This window comes from Mastacembelus armatus, chromosome 17 (genome assembly GCF_900324485.2).
Source record: "Mastacembelus armatus chromosome 17, fMasArm1.2, whole genome shotgun sequence".
Classification (NCBI taxonomy): Eukaryota; Metazoa; Chordata; class Actinopteri; order Synbranchiformes; family Mastacembelidae; genus Mastacembelus; species Mastacembelus armatus.
In genome coordinates this window covers 9830362-9852616 of record NC_046649.1, presented here as the reverse complement: position 1 = coordinate 9852616, position 22255 = coordinate 9830362, and the positions used below count along the sequence as shown (strand labels likewise).

At 42.2% G+C, this 22255-nt stretch overlaps 1 protein-coding gene across 1 annotated transcript; it reads right to left on the bottom strand.

Annotated features, from left to right (window-relative positions):
* Positions 1-94: 94 nt before the first annotated feature.
* On the bottom strand, positions 95-22165 carry hs2st1a (heparan sulfate 2-O-sulfotransferase 1a). Its single transcript, XM_026313236.2, has 7 exons — positions 21679-22165; positions 5273-5532; positions 5018-5103; positions 4583-4721; positions 4150-4247; positions 2862-3019; positions 95-2134 (listed from the first exon to the last, which is right to left on the bottom strand). Exons 1-7 carry the CDS (start codon positions 21800-21802, stop codon positions 1911-1913), a joined length of 1089 nt encoding a protein of 362 aa, XP_026169021.1. The 5' UTR covers positions 21803-22165; the 3' UTR covers positions 95-1910.
* Positions 22166-22255: the final 90 nt, after the last annotated feature.

Here is a 22255-nt window from a genome sequence, read left to right as displayed (position 1 = left end):
ATGCCAGCCCTGAAATAATCCATCCTTAATTTTCACAATTTCACAGCAGTTTTATCCACTTTGTATAGTATTAAAAACACACATGCATCTCTGGTAGTTTTATAAAACATTCTGTATATTTGTTTGGCAATCAAAATGTGAAAACAGCCATGACAGCCATGTCACTTTTATATTCCATCCATTGATCTGAAACACAAGGAGAGCTGGGTGTAGAGAAGGCACACAGTAATGGAGCAGTAAACTACATCCTCAGATGAAAATTTGTACCTATTCATCTGCATATTTGTCAGGGGGTGAGATGTGACAGTACATCTAGTAGAAAAATTCTATGCAGCTATTCTTGCCTTCACATTAGTACACTTTCTCCATAAAACAGAGGTGAATTTTCCAGCTGTTAGTTAGCAATTCATCAGTGGGAGACAGGAACTTTAATTGGCCAATTACAGGCCATAAAAACTGGAATAAACCCAACCTTCAAGAAAATCAGAGAAGAAAATGTCACAAGTTATAATCAAACTCTCCACCATCTGTTATGTAAAAAAATGTAAAGACAATGGCAAAGATTTAAAGGAAGAGTTTGACATTTTGAGAAATATATGCATATTAATTTTCTTGCCCAGACTTGGATGAGAATATCAACACAACTATTACAACCAACAGCAACCACCACTGTGCTTTGCCCATCGATTAACAAATCACTTCTAGTTTAATTTGTATATAAACCAAAGTTTAAAAAAAAAAAAAAGAAGCTTGTGTTTTTATGGGGGTCATGTGATAGAGTCGGGCTATCGGGTTCCCGTCTTTATGCTAAACTACGGTGTGGACTTAACACGCTTCTCATCCAGCTCTCACCAAGAAAGTAAATAAACATATCTCAAAATGTTGGACTATTGTTTTAAGGAGCAGAGTAACATTCTGCTCAGTGCTAATGTTTAGCTGGTTCTACAATGACAGAAACATAAAATGCAAAGTGAAAAATTGAAATGAAAGTGCTGACAAAATGTACAAAGTGAAAATAATCCCAGATTCTTACTTTAAAAGGGTGTTAACACAAAAAAATGAATATTGTACTATAACCAATCTGCCTGAAAATGGACTGTAAAATAGTAAATATTTACAGTGAGGCAGTAGCATGGTCACCTTAGGGTTTTTATACACTTAAGTCATATGTGTAAAAGCTTTGTTTATTACCCACCAAAAGGCTCTGGGCAAAGCTGCACATTAACAGGAGTCTTCCAACAAAACACATCAAGTACAGTATAAAATGTACACATTTGTCTCAGTGAATAGTCCATGGTCACAGGATTTTTATTTCATAAAAACTTCATAATTTCTTTTTTAAGTCCAATAATACAGCACAGTTAGTCAGTTTCTTACACTTAAAATCTCTTTAAGTTAGTAGTGGTGGTGAGGCATGGGGATGTCGTTTCACCATGAAAAATGTCACCATCAGTACATACAAAAGACAACCATAGTCAAGAGTTAAAATACGAGAAAACACCAAACAGTACAGAGCCAATGAAAATGTTTTGTTTGGAACGGTGCAGCCAATCAGGAGTGGAGGTCTGATCAGCTGTCTACGACCATGTGTCAGCAGATGCCTTCTGTGCAGCTGACCTTTGTCATGGAAGTGAAAGGGAGTGAAGGCCTGGGAGCTGCTGGGAACACAACCCGCTAATGAAACATGAGCTCCTTGTCCAGTTGGCTGGCACAGATGTGAATAACAGAGCTGTCACCAGACTGATTGCTGTGTCAGAGGCAGATTGATCTGCAGCTCCACATTATGCTCTATACAAACCAGCCACACCCATCAGAAGTCTATTTTTCTGTTTCCTTCTCTTTTTCACCTCAGACTGCACATCTGTGCCTGTACAAAGTGTCCTCCCCAAACTTTCTATGAACATGTGTCTTTAGTTTTTTGGGTAAATTTTCTCATAGAAAAAGTTTTGTGCCAGCAGGTAGAGTTCTCCGTCCTTTTCTCTGACAGCATGTGCCCTGACGAACTGGAACTGTTCCAGTGCAAACTCATAGAACTCGTTCTCCATCTTCCAGATGGCAGACTGCTGCAGCTTGGCGATTGACTCCTTCGTGGGTGGCTTCTTCTCGCTGGTCTTCCTCAGGTGGGATTTCTTCCCTGTGATGAGGAGAGAAAGGGTTTAAGGGGGATTCTGACATTCAATAGGTGCCTTTTGTTAGCGTTGGTCAGGGGCCAGGCTGGCTGTTAGTCTCTATTCAGTCTTTGTATGTCTAAGTATGCGAAAGAGAATTAAGTGTATTTCCCAACATGTCAAACTATTACTTTAAGTCAATGTGACACGTGAAACCGTGATTATGACATAAGGGTTGTGTAAATATGGCACAGTGTTCAATCCTGTCTGCTGTGTCCTAAATTTATTTTTAAAAACGTTATTTTGAAAACCTGGCAACCCCAGTAATAACTATGCAATTAGGAAAGAGACTATAAGACCTTTGAAACTGTGTCTTCAAAATCATTCCAAAAAAAACCTCATTAATGCAAGGACTTTGGCTTATCAGCTGCTAAACATTATGAATCATACCCGAGTCATAATACATCTATATCATTGTCAAAGTTAATGCTTTTATTCTATCATTATTCATCCTGGATGCACTCATTGCGACTAATCAGTAACTACATCAGAGAGGCATGAGTGCATATTGATCACAATTCACTCCTCAGAGAAGCAATTCGAGCTGCTTATATTTAACCACTCACAGGCTTGCGTTTCAGCTTTGCAATGTGCATGAGCCATTAGGCTTCTCAGCATTTATAATATTGGTGAGGGGAACTTGAGTACGCAGGCTCCAGCAAAAGGGTTTTAGCTGTTTAGCAGACATGACACCTGTTTTGTATAGCTCAGTGGCTCCTTTGAAGAAGCGCGGCAGTGCGGCCTCCAGCATCATGACAAAGTCCTCTAGCTCTTCTGTCACTCCGACCAGCATGTACTCATTCACCAGGTTGTACTTCGCCTGCTCCAGGGCCCACTGGCTTCCCACGTTCCTGTGCAGGGATCATGTTTATTGCATTTGATTAATGTTCTTCATTTTTAAATTGCGATGGTTCTGCCATCACAGTGACTACATATGACACAGAACAGGAGAGTCAGAGAACTATGAGAGTGACAGGAAGAATAATGAAGTCAGATGCGAGTTGGGAACTGGAGAGGGTTTAGACACCAGGAGGAACAAAGCAGGGGACAGAGCTGCAAGGCAGGAACGCACAAGAACAAAATGAAATCTGGCGGCAGGTGTTGTCATTGCCAGGAAATGAAACAATAACGAAGGAAGTAGATCATATAAACCTATAAAGTAACATGTTGGCTAAGCCTTATTAAACACAACATTGGGGGACTGGCAGCAAATTCACATTGCCACTGCTTAAATATACTGGTAGTGCACCACAGTGAACTAAATCCTAGACACTTCAGTCTGTAACCTGCTGGGAGAGGGTAGATGGTTAAAAGATAAAGAGCAGAGCCAGGGAGAGATTAAGGAGTGTGACAGGGATGAGTGAGTGCAGGGAGACAAACTGATGCAGATCATCACGTGGAAAGAACAGATCAAGGCTGGGAGAGCCATCCAAGACCTTGAGGAGATGAGTGAAGCAGAAGTTACAGAAAAGGACTTTGAGGCCTCTTGTTGTGAAACAAATCTGATACAGCACACCTGAACGGGTTTGACCTACCTGCAGCGAGGAAAGTATAAGGTTGTTGATTGTCTGTGCTTCTGTTATTTCTAACAAATTCCACAAAAAGCCCAAAGAGCTGGTGTGTCTCTCAATACTTAACGATATAGAACTAAACCCCTAACCCAGCCATTTATACTCAGCATCATGTATCATGGGTACATAGTTTCACCAATAGGCTAAGACTTTCCTAAAACAGCTGGGCACTGTAGTTTAAATAGAAGTCAATAGTGCATTTATTTGGTTGCACCTATATTGTGTGTTGTGAATTAAAATACATTTGAACAGTCTCAAAATAAACTACAGTCTCCTCAGCTACACAGACAATACTCATTAGGGTCAGTTCATTTGTGGCATTGACTGAAATATCACCAGATATGTCGAACAGGTAAATTGAGCTTTCCTTGTTTAATTTCAAGTATCAGTCCAGGTATTGCAATACATACCAGCATTCAGAGTAGTGACCACAGAAAAAGGGAATCTGGAGCCAGAGCTTTTCAGGGGCACAGTCTGACCCACCAGCTGATACACATTCATCAAACGTCTGAAAGACACACACAGACAGAGCATGAACATTTCTGAACACGACATTGACTTGTCAAATTAGTTCTCTTGTTGTGTTACTATCACTCTATTACAGCTCAACAAAGAAACACAACAGGGAGACCAAATGATTTCTGACTTCCCACTGATTTGACTAACACAAACTGCAGAAGCCTCATATTAAATAATGGTAATCATTTGTCAGTAATACATTTTTGCATAAAACACAGACTGTAAATCCTGCTTCAGTGTTCATGTGAGCACTTCACTCTTGATTTGAGACGGACTTGAAAGACAAACTTAAACAAAAGAATGGGATTATTTGTGGTTTTTAACCTTCTTGTCTCCTTGTTTCCTGCGTCTCAAGCCGGGCCGGTAGTCATCGCCAAAACGTAAAAAGTAATAATAGGACACCAGCCTCTCGATAGGGTCCCGGATCACATTTATGTAGATAGGCTTCCTCTTCACACCAAACCTGGGAGAAATGCCAGTGATTGGGTTAGAAAACTTGATCTGACTAATTAGATTTATTAGGAAAATGTGGTTAACATATATAGTAATAATAATATAGTATGTATGTTGAACTATGCTGACTTTGGTGGAACGGCAAGGTTCTTTTGTACTACATTCAGTGTAATTACATTACACTTTGTTAGTGAAAAGCTATAAATGGCCACAAGGTGGAGTCAACTGCACAAAGCCACAGCAGGGTAACTCAACTTATTTTTACAGTATTGCCATTATAAACACATTAGATGAATGTATCTTTACTTAGTAAAGTCCAGGAAGGAGACATGTCCATGGTAGAAAGCTGGCTTCATTTCCCTCCATTCAGTCACATTCTTTACAAACCGCACCTAAACAAACCAAAATGATGATGATGGCCATTATTATTTCCAAGGCTGATATGCCTACTTTAGTTAAAACAAATAATGGAGACATATCAAGAAAACAGGCCTCTGCATTAAAAATGAACGGAGCAATGAGAAGAGGCCTTCTGAGTGTTCTGAGCTCTGCTGCTCTGACCTGATCCTGTATGGACATGACCGGGTTGTTCTTGGTGGTGTTGATGTGCAGGACGTGGTAATGGTTCTTCCCGCACAGATCGTAGGCAATGTTTGTGAAGGAAGTGCTGGCTGTCTTGGGTACGCGGTTGTAGATGATGACCACGTCGTCTTCGCTGTCAGACAGCAACGTGGCGGACGAGTCTCGCTCTCGCTCCCGCAGACCGTCCTGCGTGTGCCGCTGCTCGATCTCCCGTACCTCATGTCTTGCAATGGCTCGTTCTGGAGGGACAGCAAGAAGTTAGATATAGGTAATTTCAGGACATACAGTTAAGGTTTTTGTGTGTTGCGACTGGACAGTTGCATAGGATGATTACATGCACACTGACCAGCTTCATAAGTATTGATCTCTGAGGTAGAAGCTGACCTCTGACCTCCATGTGCACTGTGCCGGGGTCCTTTATTTTCAAAGCGAGAACACTACCATCTCCACCTCCCACATCCCTGGATTTTTGTTTATATACTCTTCAATGTTCAACATGTCTCATTACTGTGCATAAATAGCACTCGGCTTATACATATTTCATCCCTGATACAAATTTGGACCTGAATTTAAACCTAATCCAGTTAACGTGAAACACTCCTTAAAAATATCCTCTCCTTGTCACAGGCAACAGTGCTTCATGAGAGAATAAACTCTAACTTCATTAAAAATGGATTTCCTTTTCATTTCTTTTGGAGGGCAGTAAGCTAAAACTCGTTTCCTGCTTCACATCAAGGATCAAGAATAATGTCAAACAGGAATGTTAGTTAATCATTTCGTGAGCAGCCTATTTCACGGTGCGGTGCCACGTCTTTTGTTCACTAATAAGATTCAATATTAATATCAGTCCCCTACCTTTACTTTCCCTTTTCTTATTTAACTGCAAAGCCAAGTGTCTGTGTGCTCCCATTTAGGATCAAACGCATATAATATCATATGGCCAAGTACATCTTTTGGTGTTTCAGACAGACTCGAGACGGTGGGAAATTATTTCTGTAACCTGGTTATCTCTTCTCCTGGGAAAAGAATCAGATGTGAAAAGGATGAAAGCAAGAGGTGACGGTTAGAGGCTGGTACTGGTGGTGGTGAGGCTACTTTTATAGGACGACCATAAACAGCAGGTGAACATTTATAGGACATCAATATGCCATAAATGAGGAGGGGGGGGATCTCAATCCAAACACTGCATGAAGCTGCAGAAAAGCCGCACAAAAAAAGAGCCAGACCTCGGTGCCTCAGCATGAATAGATTCAACACAAAGGAGCCCCAGCCTTTGTCGTGTTCTTTACTTCATTTGAATTTGCCTCTGATTGACTGGTGTTGACAATGCCTCAGAGTGCTCAGCAGGAAGGATGGAGAGAGAAGAAGGGTGTGTATGTGTATGTGTGTGAAGAGAGGAGGAAGCACAGCACTGGAGCACCTAATACCCGTGGGAGCTCTCAGCGAAGCCAGCAGGCTCCTAAACCCTGTGTAAAGCCCTGCCTGGCTACTGAGACACTGTTACAGTCTGGACTGGACCGGTCACCTTTAAATGTTGGCATCTGGCACCGAAGGCCAATTAAGATGTCATCTGTGATTCTGCCGCCCTCTCCCTTCATCTGTGTGAACACACATGGCCATATATACAACACCACACGCACACAGAAATGCTCTGCCCCCTCTTACACCCTCCTGAGCAGCTGTTACTGTTCCACTCATCAAAGTTGGATCTAGTTACGGATGGAGCCGTGCTGCTTCCACTCTCTTGCAACTGGTGCTCCAGGCCTGGTGCGTGGAGACGTGCCAGGTGGTTGTAATGGGTGAAGGCTGTCAGCATGCACAACAACTGTAATGGAAACATTCACTCATGCATCTATCTGAAGCACGCAGCGGCCAACAACAACAGCAGTAACAGTTGCTGTGTTGGAACTTTATCGCCAGAGCTCAAATGTCCGTTTAGGATTATTTTTATGACGCATACAGAGAACAGAGGCAGGGAAAAGCCGCAAAATGCAATTAGACTCAAACTGCAGCTCATGACAGTGCAAGTTGTAAACATTAGGCGCCTTTAGTTTGTTTTGTTTTTTTCAACCAGCTTCATGCAACCAGTGTTTGGGTCTTACAGGAACACAACATTTTCTTTATTTCATACAAAAGATCTCTGTTTTTGTTTTTATCTGTGCTGTCACGCTGGTTTCATATGGACAAGGGTGATGCCAAGTAGCTCTGTGCACCAGTTGGGATTGAGCAATATTTGAATGTAATCTGATTAAACCACTCCCTCATAATCTGATCAGGCGAGCTGGTTGAGTCTGTGTGTTAAACTCTTGATATAAAGTACTGAAAGATTTTCTTCTGAACTTTAATTCTACTCTAACCAATATTTTTTTGTGAACAGTGAGACATAAAGACAGACCGAAAATCATCACCTCACTCTGCGGTTCCTCTGAACTCCACGAAACACTTTAGCGCCTTTCAGCTCAGTGTTTCGGTTTTTTTTTTTTTTTTTATGGCCCACAACTTTACTGTTCTGGTTCCGTCTCATTGCAAAGCAGTCAGCTGTTTTCAGTGAAATTACTAGGATAAATCTACCTTAAGCAACTTGTCCAGCACCAAACAGCAGTCAGACAGCAACTCTCTAGAGGACATAGTGGAGAATTTAGCATCTAAGGAGCACACACACTTCCCTTGGTAGTTGATGGAGACCAAAACAGAACTAAAAGAAGAGTAAATTCACCAGACAGCCAGCAGCACGCTTCCAACGTCCAGCATGTGTAAACAGGCAATACGATGCTCCATCAAGTTTGTAAGTGGACAATATATCAGAATTGTGTACATCTTGTTACAGTACCTCCCATCACAATCCCAGTTTGATTGTTGCCTTTTTAATCACCAATATTTAATGCTACAAAGAATGTGTAAGACCAGCAAAGGACATTTTCAGTTTCTTAAGAGCTGAATACCAAACAAACATATTTGCTTTTAGTTCTCATCAGCGACTCTATCTCTGTTACTCTGAATTATCCGCAGACCTCGCTGTCAACTGTATTATTATCATTTCATTGGAGCTGCCTTTCTTGAAGAAAATAGTCCCTGTAAAAAGAGTCGACAGTGAGGTCTGTGGATTGCTTAGAGTAGGGAGAGCTCCACAAACAAAAGTCCATTAACCTTGAATGTATTTTGATGGATGCAGAGAGAAACAACTTATTAACAACCAAGACAAATGAGGTAGTTAAGTTAGCTAAGCAGCTAGACACTAAAGGGGTAAGTGAGAAAATATATTTTAATTAAGTGACTTAACAATTTAAACCTTATGTTTTTGTCAATATTATGAACTGCTCACACTTTTAGTGCCAAACATGAACTATACGTGTTTTTTTTTTTTACTTGGCATAAACGCACCAATGTAATTGTTTGTGTAGCTGCCCGTCTTTCTGCTTATTTTTTTATTTTTTATTTTTTATTTTAAAGTGGTGGGGTAGAGTGAGAACAGACCGGGGGCTACTGTGTCCCTAACTACAACGTCCTGAACTACGCGAAAGGGCCCAGAAACCACTTGTTAAACACCGTGTGCTTTGTGCCAAATTTCCAACAACCAAAAAGGAGGCGAAGCAGGCACAGAGAGGGCTTCTTAGGCTTTGTAGGAGATGCCCTATTCATTGCGGGAGTGAACACATTTGGCACAAACCTCCAAATCAGAGGGCGACCCACACACACACACACACACACACACACACTAACCTAAGCTTAGCTCTCCCTTATGAGGTCATTTAATTAGAGAACAAAAGCCTGAATGACTATGGCCACACAGCAGGACTCCTTTCATTCCACATTTCTGTCAGTTTCCTCCTCTCAAGTTGTCTCTGTGCATTAAAAGCTAATTATGAACCGTGAAGCCAACACAGGTCTTAAACATTGTGACAACTACAAGCCTATTACTCATCTCATTCAAAGTGAGAGCACTGGTAGCTGAACATATTTACTGAAGCAATTTTGTGGCTGATTAAATGCAGGCATTTGAAATCATCATTGGTATTCACTGTCAGATCTGACAGCCCATCATGTATTACTGCTATCGTGCCAGATATGATGGGATAATAAAACCGTAGGAGAGAAGATGATCCTTTCTCCAAGAAGCTCATAAATCCATCATTGCTCCGATCCACCGGTTGGAGCTCTCTCTCTCCCACTGTCTGCTTCCCCTGAGAGGGTCAGCCTCTCGGACCGAAGCCTTGGGCTAGGTGGGTAATAGAGATTGGCTATCAGCAGCAGACTGAGGTGCACGGCTTGTATGGTTCTGCTTGGATGCCGCTGGATTGCAAAATCAATGAAGGATGACAGGCAGGAGATCTAGGATGCTGCTGTATCAAAATTGAGTTAGTCTGCTGCTCCTGGTGCCGTTTCGTCCTCTTCACTCTTATATAGACTTGGACGCATGTTGCTGTTTTGCAGTGCCAGGTTTCCAGTGGGAACAGTTATGTCACCACTTTAGTGCTCACAAACATTAGGATAAACTGTACAATACCAAATTTCTAATTAATCAAATTTTTGATCCATTTAGCAGAGAGTGGATTATCGGAGGAAATCGGGATAAAGTCTGGATAACGGGGAGATTCAGGCCTGACTAAACAAACCTTTTTGTGCTATATGCAGTATTTCATACATTCATACATTCATACATGTTTTTCAGTGAGTAATAAGACAGAAACACATTTGATTCAAGTGGACTCTTTGAAAGTGCAGTAAATGCCAAAGCTGAGGCATTTTCCCCACTGGCTTTGACACACAAGTGTGACACTGACGTTCAATGAAAGGTCTCATTCACGGGTCTGTCCTCCACAGTACAGCTGGGGGAGTCAGAGGAGAGGACAGGAGGACAAGGACCAGCCAGGCCAGGATAAAAGATAGAGAGTGACAAAATGGAGGCCAAACAACCTTATTACACTTTGTAACAGCCAGCTTTAAAACCATTATTAAACACATCTTATTCAGGAATATTCTCCATTACAGCACAATATAAACACCAATCCAACTTTTTCTCCCAAATCTTGGGATGGGTTCCATTTCCCAGTTCCAAGTCTGTAAATTATTGGGATAATTTTCATTAAGTTAAAGGGAGGCCTGAAGTTACTGTGGAAATAAAAACTGAGTCAGTGCATGGATCCAACTGCTAGTGGTGACACTGAATTTTATAATCATTTATGTTACGTCAAAGAAACTTTCCTTATGTACCTTCATTGCATTATGGCAGATACTCAATCCACTTATGGTTTAATTAAGCCACTTCTGAACTTTTGATGTGTATTTTTTCATTATTTTTTTTACATTTCATAGACAAAACTAAACTATGTCAATCTAAAAAATGTATATATATAAATCATCAAATGAATTGATGATAAAGATAATTGTTAGGAGAAGCTTCAGTGAATTTATAATTTTTTGAAGAATTTGAAATTAACCAAATAGTCAAATCCAGGGAAATGGGAACTGGGTGGGGGGTATATTGGTAATCCATGCCATGATAGTCATTAAACAAATGACATTCACAAACAGCAAAGGAACAGAAACAAACAAAACATCATTCGTCTATAGAGACAGACTTTCTACTTGTCCTTTCCTCCAGACCATAAAATGAGGAAACTCTTATGAATGCTAGAATGGATCCTGAACAATGCATCAAAGTCAGATTGCAATATAAGCAACGGAAAGGCTCGACTGTAAAAATTTAAATCAACAGATGCATCCAGTGAGGTGAAGTAGTGACAATAAAATGTCTGGCTACATTGCAGACTCTCATAAATAAGAAGTGACGTGATATTTCCTGTCTTGGGCCGCTGCTTTGTGAGATTCCATAAATACAGGCCAGGTTTTTCATTGTGAGGACTTACACAGTAGTTTTGCTTTTACTAGAAAGTGCAGAGAGGAGCAGCAAAAGGGAGAAAACACACTGGGCTGTGGGCATTATGCTGTTATGAGTCATGAGAACCAGCTGCAATGACGGGAACATGAGGGATGCACTCCATCCTCAGAAGAGCAGCAGCTGCTGGACTCTCCAATTTAACTCAGTGCAAACAATCCACATAAAGGTCACATATCCTGAAAGGCCTGGAAATAACTTTTTCCTCCCCAACGTAGAATGTTGAAAACAAGCGGGTTTTGTCAGAGAATGCCGACAAAGCATTCCTCAACCACGGAGATGAGACAAAACTTATCTGTCAGCGCTGACAAGGGCAACACTGTGCAGACAGTTTAAAGTGCTTAAGTGGTTTGGGGGTATGGGTCTTCAGGCCATAATTACTCCACTGAGTGTCATTGAGGATGGAGATGTTCACACTAGAAACCTCAGAAAAGGTCTTTGTTCGGGAAAAAAAAAAAAAAAAAAGACTCCAGTTGTGGATTTTACTTTTATTTTCTTCTGCAGAACTGTTGAGGTATAGATACAATACATGCTGTTTGGCTAAACCTGAGGGTACACTATTTAGGCTCCTGCCACATGTGGACTGTTTACAATTTCTAATCTAAAGCCTTGTTTCTACACTAATGGTAAGTATCCAGGACAGATAGAGATGATAATCATCATGGTTCAACCTGCTACTTTCTCCCCCAATACGTCTTTTATGCAATCGAAGCCGGTAGTTCTGTCTGACGGGTGAGCCAATAATGTCTGGAAAAACACAAAGCGTGGCATGTTCTGTCTGCTTCATCAGAAACAACCAGTCGGATGAGATTATGGAGCAATTTACACAGATGGCAGATCCCATCATCCCCATGCCTTGTTAAGTAAAGGCGGGTCTGACAGGTTGTGCAGATTGTGAAGGGGAGGGGGGTGATTGATTGGAACATTTCTCATCCTGCCACAGACTGTCAATGACTAAGCAGTGGGAATTAGCCAACATTTTCAGAGGCATCTGCACTTCCAATATCTGGATAACTCTTGTCAGGAGAAGAGCTATTAAATGTATTTGTTAGAGAAAATGAAACCACAGCGGGAATGTCTGCTTTTGCAAAATGCTCTGACCACAAACACTGCATTCAAATTAGACAGGAGTACCTTGAACTATACAAATTAAACAGTAAGTAAATGCATATAGACTCGCACCAAAATGCAATGTTGTATTTTGCTCACATCCGATTGTGACGATAAACAATGTTTGTGCAAGTTATAACCCAGAGAGCTGATGTTAGTTACCTTCTGTGTCTCTCAGTCCTCTAACAGATAATTAATAATGTATATATGGTAGTCCAGGGAAAACTCCACACGCTATTAGACAGAGCAGATGACAGCTATTCATAGGTTTAACGATGAGTGGGAGGGACAGGTGAAGACCGCAGAGAATCTGTCCCACATAGAAATGTGCTACAGTGGGAACAGTGTTATACAGAACAAGGCTGCAACGAGACCAGTTATTATTGATGTCAATTCATCTCTGCAGGCTTATCTGTGTCTTTCATCTCCTACTTCTCCGCTCGGCTCCTTTCATCTCATTGTATTTAGAACCTGCAGGCCATGTATGCAGCAGCAGTGTTATACAGTTTTCTCTGAAGAGGCCCTACTTTACTCTACAGACACTGATGCCAATATAACACCTGAACTCAGGGTATAGATCAATAAGGAGTTAAAGATTCGCTGCCAGGCAGTTTCAGTTTGACTTCCTTCCTAAAATCTCTCTCACGGTCTTAAAATATATTCAGTCACAGCACTATTAAAGGGGAACTTCAACAAATCTGAAGCTTCCTTGTTTCTCAACTGAAAAGGGAGATATAAAAAAACCAAAACATGAAGACCACTTGCTCACAGATCGTCAAATTGGGGACCACATACGGACGCGACCCAGATCAGCTTGGTCGATTTGGTTTGTTCAGACATCCATGAAAAGATCAGATCTGACACTTGTGTGAGGCTGTAAATATAGAGGCTGCTGAATCTTGTAATTAGTGGAGCATGTTTGGTCTGCGTGAAACTGAGAGGTACCTGTGTAGACACTAATCAGTCTCACTGATCTGTATCACTTAATACAAATTTTGTTTTATAAGTGACAACTCAGCTTTTTGTTATTCTGACAAAAGACAGTGCACCTGATAAAAAGTGAAACAACATTAAATGTATTGGAAATACGGCTGTGCCAAATATCCAATTTTATGTTGCATCGTGATAGGATTAAGGTTGATCTCGATGATAAGAGTTGGCCATTTTTCGATCGATATTGACTGATAAGATTTTTTAGTGTGCCAATATGAAAGATATTTAAGCCTGGAGTGCCTTGGCCGCCGAATGGTTACAGTGCAACCCACATAACAATGTCAACACTTTGATTTTGTCACAGACCTAAAGATACACAGTGACCAGATCAAGACCAGTTTAATAATTACATTAATATAAATACATATAATCAAATAGCATCCAATCAATGTAAAGTCATACATCTATGAAAGCTGATCAGACAAGACAAGAAAAAACCAGATGTTCAGTTGGGCTGATGAATGGTTGGTAATTCATCCAGAAAATAACTCAAGGTCTAATCAGTGATGAAAATAATAGTTTATTTTCTAACGTGTGGAGACATTAACACAGCCACATTATTTTGATGCTTTTGAATATTTTAAATAATGTCATTAAAGAAGATCACAAAAGGTGACAAACTGTCTGTATTTACTGGCAAATCCCTAATCCAGTTAATAAGCCCAGAATCAATGGAAAAGCTATTCCACTGTATTGAACTGGTGCATTAATATGGGTCAGAGACAAGCATTAGTCTAATGAAAAAACAGCTTGATCAGTCAATCAGTCTGGTGTGCAGCGAGCAGGAATATGCAGTGTCGATGCATTTAAACACCACAGAAATAGAGAGAAATGCAGACGCACATAAATCTACTGATCCTCGCTCAGCAGGGGACAGTCCGAGTGTGGGGGCTGAATATTCAACAACCCAGATACTGTTTTAATAAGGCATGGGCACGCACACGCGCGCACACACACACACACACACACATCCTTGTTTATGTCACCTAGGGGGACTTTCCATTGATTTATATTCATTGCCTGGAGAGTTACCCTAACTATAACCATAACCACTACTCACCCTAACCTTAATGTTGAACCAAGGTGTCACCCTAAAAATTCAACACTTCCTTTGTGGGGACCATCATCCAGTCTCCGGCGAGGTCCCGCAGTGTTAGTGAGCTGCCAGTTTTGGGTGCCCACAAGTATGGAAAACCAAAGCTGCCAACGCCAGCCGCCCCCACCCCCCTTCCATCCACACAGACACACAACAGCTGTTTGCAATGTACTTATTTATATTCTCTTGAATTACCTTCATGTTGAATTTCAGGCAATTTGGCAAAGTTCCTCCCACCAATCATGGCAGTGAGGAGATGGAAAGAGAGACGTGAAAAAGAATAGACACAAAAAAGAGACAATGGAGAGAAAGAAAAGGAGGCAGAGACAGAGATAAAAGAGATCTGACTAGAAGAGGAACAGAGAGAGCTCCATATTAACAGTTCGCCCCCGAGTGCGCCTGGTGTTATACATGTTACAGGAAAACAAGATAAAGGCAGCTCTGAGCCAACTCGATAGGAGCAAAGTTGAACCAGAGGCTGAGGAAGAAGGGCAGCACTGCTCCACCATCTTCTTCCCTTTTTATCCCCTCTGTGCTCTGATGAAATTGGCTGTAAAAATGCTGCAGGCGTGCGTTCTTCATTCATTTTTTTTGTAGGGGTTTATGATTTTCAGCAGCTGGAGCTTTAAATATTTCTGTGTTGCAATGAAAATTAAATCATGTCTTTCATTTCACCCCCCCCCTCGCGCGCCACACTTCCTCATCCTTTGATACCACCTTATTTCCGAAGCCAGCAGCGGATATTTTCCTTTCAGGCATTTATCCAATGGGGTTAACAAAAACACAAAGGGGATTTGTATATCACAAAGGCGGCTCTGCACACACAAAAAATAAGTTGTTTACAACTATTGATCCAGAAAGAGTGGGATGAGAGTACAGTAATTATATGTTATTATAATGATATATTGGCCACTCGCTGGTTCCCCGATATGAGGAGGAGCTAAATGGTGCTATGGAAGAAAAGAAACCCTGCAGAGAAGACAGGAAAGTGTTTGTTTAAATGCAGCGTACAGAGGGAAAAGTAAAATATGTTGGAGATCACCTATAAAGTAAAGTCCCATCGGGTCAGTGTTCACTCTCCAGGACAGTTTGCTGACCTACGTCTGATTTATCACTTCAACTAAACAATATCTCATCAGTCAGAGCTCAGAACACGTTGCCAGAAGTTCCTTCAATAAAAATCTGTCTGCAGTGTTTTGGTACCACATGATATTTGAAGCACATTTCTCTGAGCTGAGTGAATTGACGACCTCTGCCCAGAGCTGAACTGACAAGGGCAGAGATGAAGATCAAGAGGGTGGGGGTACAGGGAGAAGGAGAAAGTGTGTCTGTGCAAAGAGGTAGGGAGTAAATATTGGGGAGAGGCCAGCTGAGGGGAATGATGGGTGGTACTGGAGCAGGGTGTTCTTCTACAATGACCTCCAATTACATCCAGGGTGTGAAACCGTCCATAGCAGCCTGATTAGCCTGTCTGTCATCCTGCTACAGCAGCAAATGCCAAGCCAGCTCTGGTTGCTGCTGCGTGCACCACTTTGCAGGAACATATTCCCCGTCAGGCGAAGTGCATGCCAGGGGCCATAAATCCCCATCCCCAATCAAAGCCTGCTTATAACAATACAGCAGAAGCCCAGTACGATCATTAGCTCCCTGCTTCCCCACCTCCCACAACAAATCTATCCCCGACACCTACGCCCATCTCCACAGTGGGCTCCCCTCCATTAGCCGCTCAAATGGCATGTTTCAGACAGTGACTGAACACGATGGTCTGGGCGATAGACGCTACTGGCTGCTTACAGTAGCAGATGCCAAAGTGCAGAGTGCAAATGACTCATGCACCCTTTATATCCCTGAGGGAAGCTATAAACAGAAATGGAGGCTGTCAAGGAGAGTTCAAAGGTAATCTGAGTGTCATGTCAACAAAAAGGAAGCAAAAACAAGAAAAAGAAGCAGAAACACTGGAAGTTGCACATTTGGGAGTTTGAGAATTGCACCTGGAGTTGTGAAAAGTCTTGCTGAGTGCTACCAATGTGTCACCAATATATTCTGAGAAGGAAGCCAGCGTTTACTGTTAAAGCCATCTGAGTGAGTCACAGACACTATTTGACACAGGTTGGACAAATGGTGTCTGACAAATCATCAAGGTAAAAATTCAAACATCTCTGCAGCTCAAGGGCTTAACAAAGTTCAGTGGGGGTCTGAGTAGCAGCAGGGCAGCTCGAAAGTGTCAAGTCATCCAATCAACGTCCACGCAGTGCATGCATGAGGACAGACCAGCGATACCTGACCTGTCCCTCATGCATGAGGACAGACCAGCGATACCTGACCTGTCCCTCATGCATGAGGACAGACCAGCGATACCTGACCTGTCCCTCATGCATGAGGACAGACTAGCAATAACTGACCTGTCCCTCTGGGACCTGCCAACCTGCCTGGTTTAGTGTGAAGGTGGTCTCACAATCAAAGTCAAATTCAGACGTGGCCCTGACAGCAGTGGGCTGTGGAGATAAATAACTACTTATGATTCACATATAAGCACTGCAAATACTTAAGGAATGAGCACATGCATCCCCGTCCTCTTTCTGCATTCAACATCATCTCTCTTCTCTCTCAGAGCTCATCACAGAGCTGCTTGTGTCTGGAACTAAATATCACAGCGCAACAGATGGAAATTGAATTCCTTTAATCAGGCTGAATAACGGCCAGCAGATAAAAGGCGATGATGCTGAGGGAATAATGCCTCTCAGTATTTGTCCTGCTGGGTGACACACAGCCCCTCACATGCCCTGCAGGGCAGGAAGGTGAAGAAGCTGCCTGTCCAGTTACAGGGGCCATGAGGTGATAATTTTACAAGCAACATTTCTATTTACATACCTCTTAATAAACCACACCTTCCATCGAGCATTAACCTGACACCTACATGTTCAAGTTTCCTTTCGGACTAATTTTAAAACATCATAACAAAAGATTATACCAGCTAGTCCAAAGCTGGGGCTTCAAGAATGAAATTTCATATTTTCTTCGTATTTATGAACAGTGTCCCTGAGGAAATAAGTTCAGCATGGCTGCAATCTATAAAAGCAGGTAGCAAGGACAGATGTTACACACATAATGATGCACTCGGCTGTGTAATGAAAATGCCTTTAGCCAAACAAGATGTGAATCAGAAGAAAGTGCTGGTGAAGTAAACGTGATTGGCACTGATTTATTAAAATATTTCCAACAAATAATGCCCCAGCGCTGTTATAAAAAATATTCTCAGCTGGTTGAGAATACGTGATAACTGTTGAATCCACTTCAGGCATTTTCCTCGTGCTTGATGTTGCTGAAAAATTATTCAGGAATGTCAAACTTCAGAATAAAGTGAAATTCTTCAAGGTGAGCGTCTGAAATTGCCTGAACTGAGGCTCAGTCAGGGTTAACTCAGTTAACCCTGAATTCAGCCTTGAATTCCTGTTTGCGAATCTTCATTAACAAACTTTATTTCTATCCACCTCTGCACAGTCAGTCTGCATTATTGTTGACCCAGCCGGAAGCAGTGCCGCTAAGCAGCCAGAGAGAAATACTGTCAGAATAATGGATTAGGCCCAGAGCGGGACACACAGCTGCATCGCGGCATGATTGCAATGCAGGAGACATCTCAGTGAAACCTTGGGACGACGATTAACTTGGAAGCAAATCACAGCTTGTCCGCTCTGTGGGAGGTGTCTAATGGGGAAATGATTCAACCTGAATGCCAAGCAATAGGTGCCATGCTGCGAGGAGGGGACACTGGCCATTTCAACCTGCATAAAGTTAACTGTGACACAAGAAGGCGACATTTAAAGATTACACATTTATATGTATCAGGCAAGAGTGATTCATGGAGTTCTGATTTGGTGGTGGACACCACCTGTCTTTGTCATGGTTGTTCTGCTGCTTTTTATTGTTGCACAGATGGACATACAGCAGGCGTACCTGGTAATGTGACCGGCCCTGTGGCTGTCTGTCAGCATTGTGCCTGTGAAAGCCTCAGTCACAACTATTTGGCTATGCAGCACATAACTCAGAGCTCCAGTATACAGACGTCTGCTCAGTCCAGTCATCCATCAGAGTGCGTTTCGCCAAGTCAACAGATTCTCATGGTGGTGGGCGGTCAGGGGAAAGGCCTCTCAGGTTCTGCTTCAGCACTGGGAGAGGATGTGTATATGTGAGTGCATGTGTGTGTGTGTGTGTGATGTGTGCAGCCTGGGAGAGTTTGGATTTTCACAGGGTATAAAGTATAGCTCTTTACAGCAGCAGTAAACCATATCACAAGTCGATATAGCCATCTGTAAGCGGGACCGCAGGACTCCTGATTGTTCCAACGTGTGAAGTTGGGATGTTTTAGTTGATTTAGATGATTTTTAACCATTTTATTCACAGTCTGGCCTGGACACGTCCCACACAGCCTCATCTCTGGCTCATTTGACAAAGTCTGGCTGTTATTCACCTGTAAGATCAAGGATTAACTATTGTTTGCATTACCAGATCATACTGTATGCTGCTGCTCCTAACAAGATCCGAAACTACAGTGAGAAACAAATACAGGTTTAATCTGATGAACAGTCCAAACCCAATGATATTCAGTTTACCAACACAGAAAACAAAGAAAGGCATTTAAGGTTTGAGAAGAATTTTTATAAAAGAAAATAGCTGCTAATTAAATCTGTCAGTTGATTTACAGTAATTTATCAACCAGTCATTTAAAAACACCACTGGGAAAGTAGCATGACTTCAATTAACTAAGGCCCTAACTACTGCTGAAAGTTTGAACTGATTATTCTGACAGAAAATGACTAAATTATCCATCTATGTACTTTATCCTGTAACGGGTTAAAAGATTAGTCACTTCACATCTAGTTAATTGAAAATTCACAACAACTTTGAACATCAAGACTTTTACCTCTTTTATAATCAATGTAAATGCAAGTAGGGCCATAACAAATAACAATTATCATTATATAATAACCTCCTAATTATTTGGATTATTTTGTTGAAATACTCACATATGAAAAGCTAATTTTCAATTGAACCAATTAAACAACTAACCTGTGCAGCTTTAAATTTCAATTTTAGTTTTTGAAATATCTTTATGTTTTAGACTGCTGGTCAGAAAAAAAATGACCAATCAGGGGACTGACATCTGACATTTTAAAGACTAAAAAAATAGCTGCGAAAGACTCAACACACTAACCACAATAATTGTGATATCAATCACCAGTTGCAGCCCAGGGACTGACTTTAAAGTGAGTCCACGGCCACTGTTCACTCAAACTGGTGTTTTCACTGATTTTGGTTAGTTCCATCTCTTCTAATGCCTGGGCCTTACAGATCTTGTTTGATTGTCCCTGCCTACTTTTAGTTTTATTGCCTATTGAAAGAGGGACAACTTGAACCTTTACTTTTCTTATAAATATAGTTTGGTGGCACAGCTCCACCCAAATTTACCTTGATTTGTCAAAATGGCATGTGTGTAGGTGCAGGGCCTTCATTACAGGGTGAATATCAGTTCCTTTATGTTATCGTTACTCGGTTTACCCGAGTTCGTTCCGGTGCACCATGATGAAGGACACGCCAAAACCCATTTCTGCTCTGAGGAGTGAGAAGGCTGCCTGGAGGAGCTACAACCGATGATACACGAGTGCATCACTTGCAAAAGTCTGTTACAGATTGACAGTTTGTGATTGGATGCTGAACATTAAGGACTAGAGGAAAGGACGGCTCATGTCAGCTAAAACGTGTTTCCCGGCTCCTCTGTCTTTGCTTCTTTTCCTTGCATCTTATGTGGGCAGGTCCGAGACGCAAGGAAAAGATGCAAGTGAGGAAAACACCCATCAACCTTTTACACAAGAGACATTTTCACTTGTCACAGCAGGAATAAATAACACTATTTATAACATGTTTATATAAAAAACACTGATGATTTCTCTGTCCTATTAAGTGTCCCTATTAACCATTTACTTGGGCCAGCATGAACAACACCAGGACCCTGGATCTGCCTCCACAGATGAAATTCACTGCAGCCACTGGTTATATTGTCACTTACACTGGTGCTTCTTCTGCTATCATAAGTCAAACTGCCTGCCATGAAAAGGGCTTGTTGGCTGCCCTCTCCTCAGCACCAGGCTTATACTTTCATCAAATGATGCATGAGGTGGTCTGCAGACCCCTGAGGCACGTTGGCCTCAGGGTGTCTGCATCACTTCTCTGTTCCTTAAAAGAAAAAAAAAAAAATCCCCACAGTGGACGCACCAGAGAGATAATCCTGCAATGTCCCAGATCTTTATTGGGACTGACCCCCTGACGGGAGCTAGCGGTGAGATTTGAACACAGCCCCGACCATGTTTCCATCAGAGGAAAGAGTTTGGTAAAGGGGCAGGAGAGGATTTGCAGTGGGGCGGTGTCCCCGTGCATCTAAAATACTAAAACTCACTTCCTCTCACTGAAAACATTTCCCTCACTGACCATCCCAGTTCTTGAGATCAACTCGAGAACCACCACCCTGGTCCGTTCGATTTCATGTCTTAGTTTGCTACACTGGCTGTTTATCAATCATCTTGATTGTGCTAGAGTTGAACCAATGAGTTGATTCAGCAAATAGTCGACTGACAGAAAATTATTTTTCTGATGATCACTTAATGGTTAGAAGGGATTTTCAAGCAGAAATGTGGAACGTCCTATTTTTCCATTATAATATCAATGTGAACCTAAGAGTTAGGAGTTTTTCACTAATAATCTGAAAAGCCAAGCCATCTGATGTCACTTTGAGCTATAATGGGCATTTTCCAATATTTGCTGCTGTTGTAGAGACCAGATTGCTGATCGCTTAATTCAGAAAATATTTGTCAGTCTAATCAATAATGAAAATAAGTGCTGGCTGCAGCCCTGATGTAGACTCTCATTCACTCCGTGTCACTGGTTAACAGGCTGTTAACAGACAGCAGCATCTCCTCCTCAGGCTCACACAAATGAGGGGCAGGCACAGTCTGCAGGCAGTCAATTATTACAAATACTCAGACAAGTCATGCAAAGTTCAGCAGCGCAGCTCCCAGATCCTTAAACCTTTCCTGACTGTGTGCCATTGTCTGGACCATATGATGAGGCATGTGTGCCGGATGAAGTGCCGCTCTCCCAGCACACTGACTCTCTTACTGAGCCAAATGCACAACAATGGGGGTGCACAGATCTACGATCAGACCTCACACACGCAGCTTGTGGTGTTCCTAGAGAGCTGTGATTGGATGGGATAGGGCAGCAGACGCTTCAACTTACCGAGCTTTCCCCGGGACTCCTCCAGCTTCTGGATCTGGTTCTCCAGGAAGAACATGGCCACTGCAAACGCCAGCAGCGCCAGAAGCTGCAACTTGGGCGGCATCATGACTCTGAGTAGCCCCATCAAATCATCCAGAGAGGGATTTGGTCATTCCATGCTCAGAGGAGAAGACACCGAAAACGTACACGCACCGGGACAATGATGATTACAAAGCGGCTCAGTGTCCGTGCATGGCCCTCTCTCCGTGTGTGGATATCTCCCAGTCTTCAAATCCTCTGGTTACCTCACATGCGAAGTGCTCATGCTCGGCTTCGTTATTTTAACCAGTCAAACCTCAGCAGCGGAGCGTCCTAAAGCCCGAAAGGTTTCTCCAGAGTTGGGATTTGTACCTCCGGGGTGTAGCAGCGTTGGTACCTGCCGCTGTCGCCTGCGTCCCCCATGGAGCTCTGTCCTGTCCCGTCCAGTGCGCTCAGCACCGCCTCACCACGGACTGACTGCCAGCACGCAGCCCATTGGCTGCAGTGGCAGTCCGGCACCCAGCCGAGGCTTCCTATTGGTCGACAGGCGCTGTCTCCT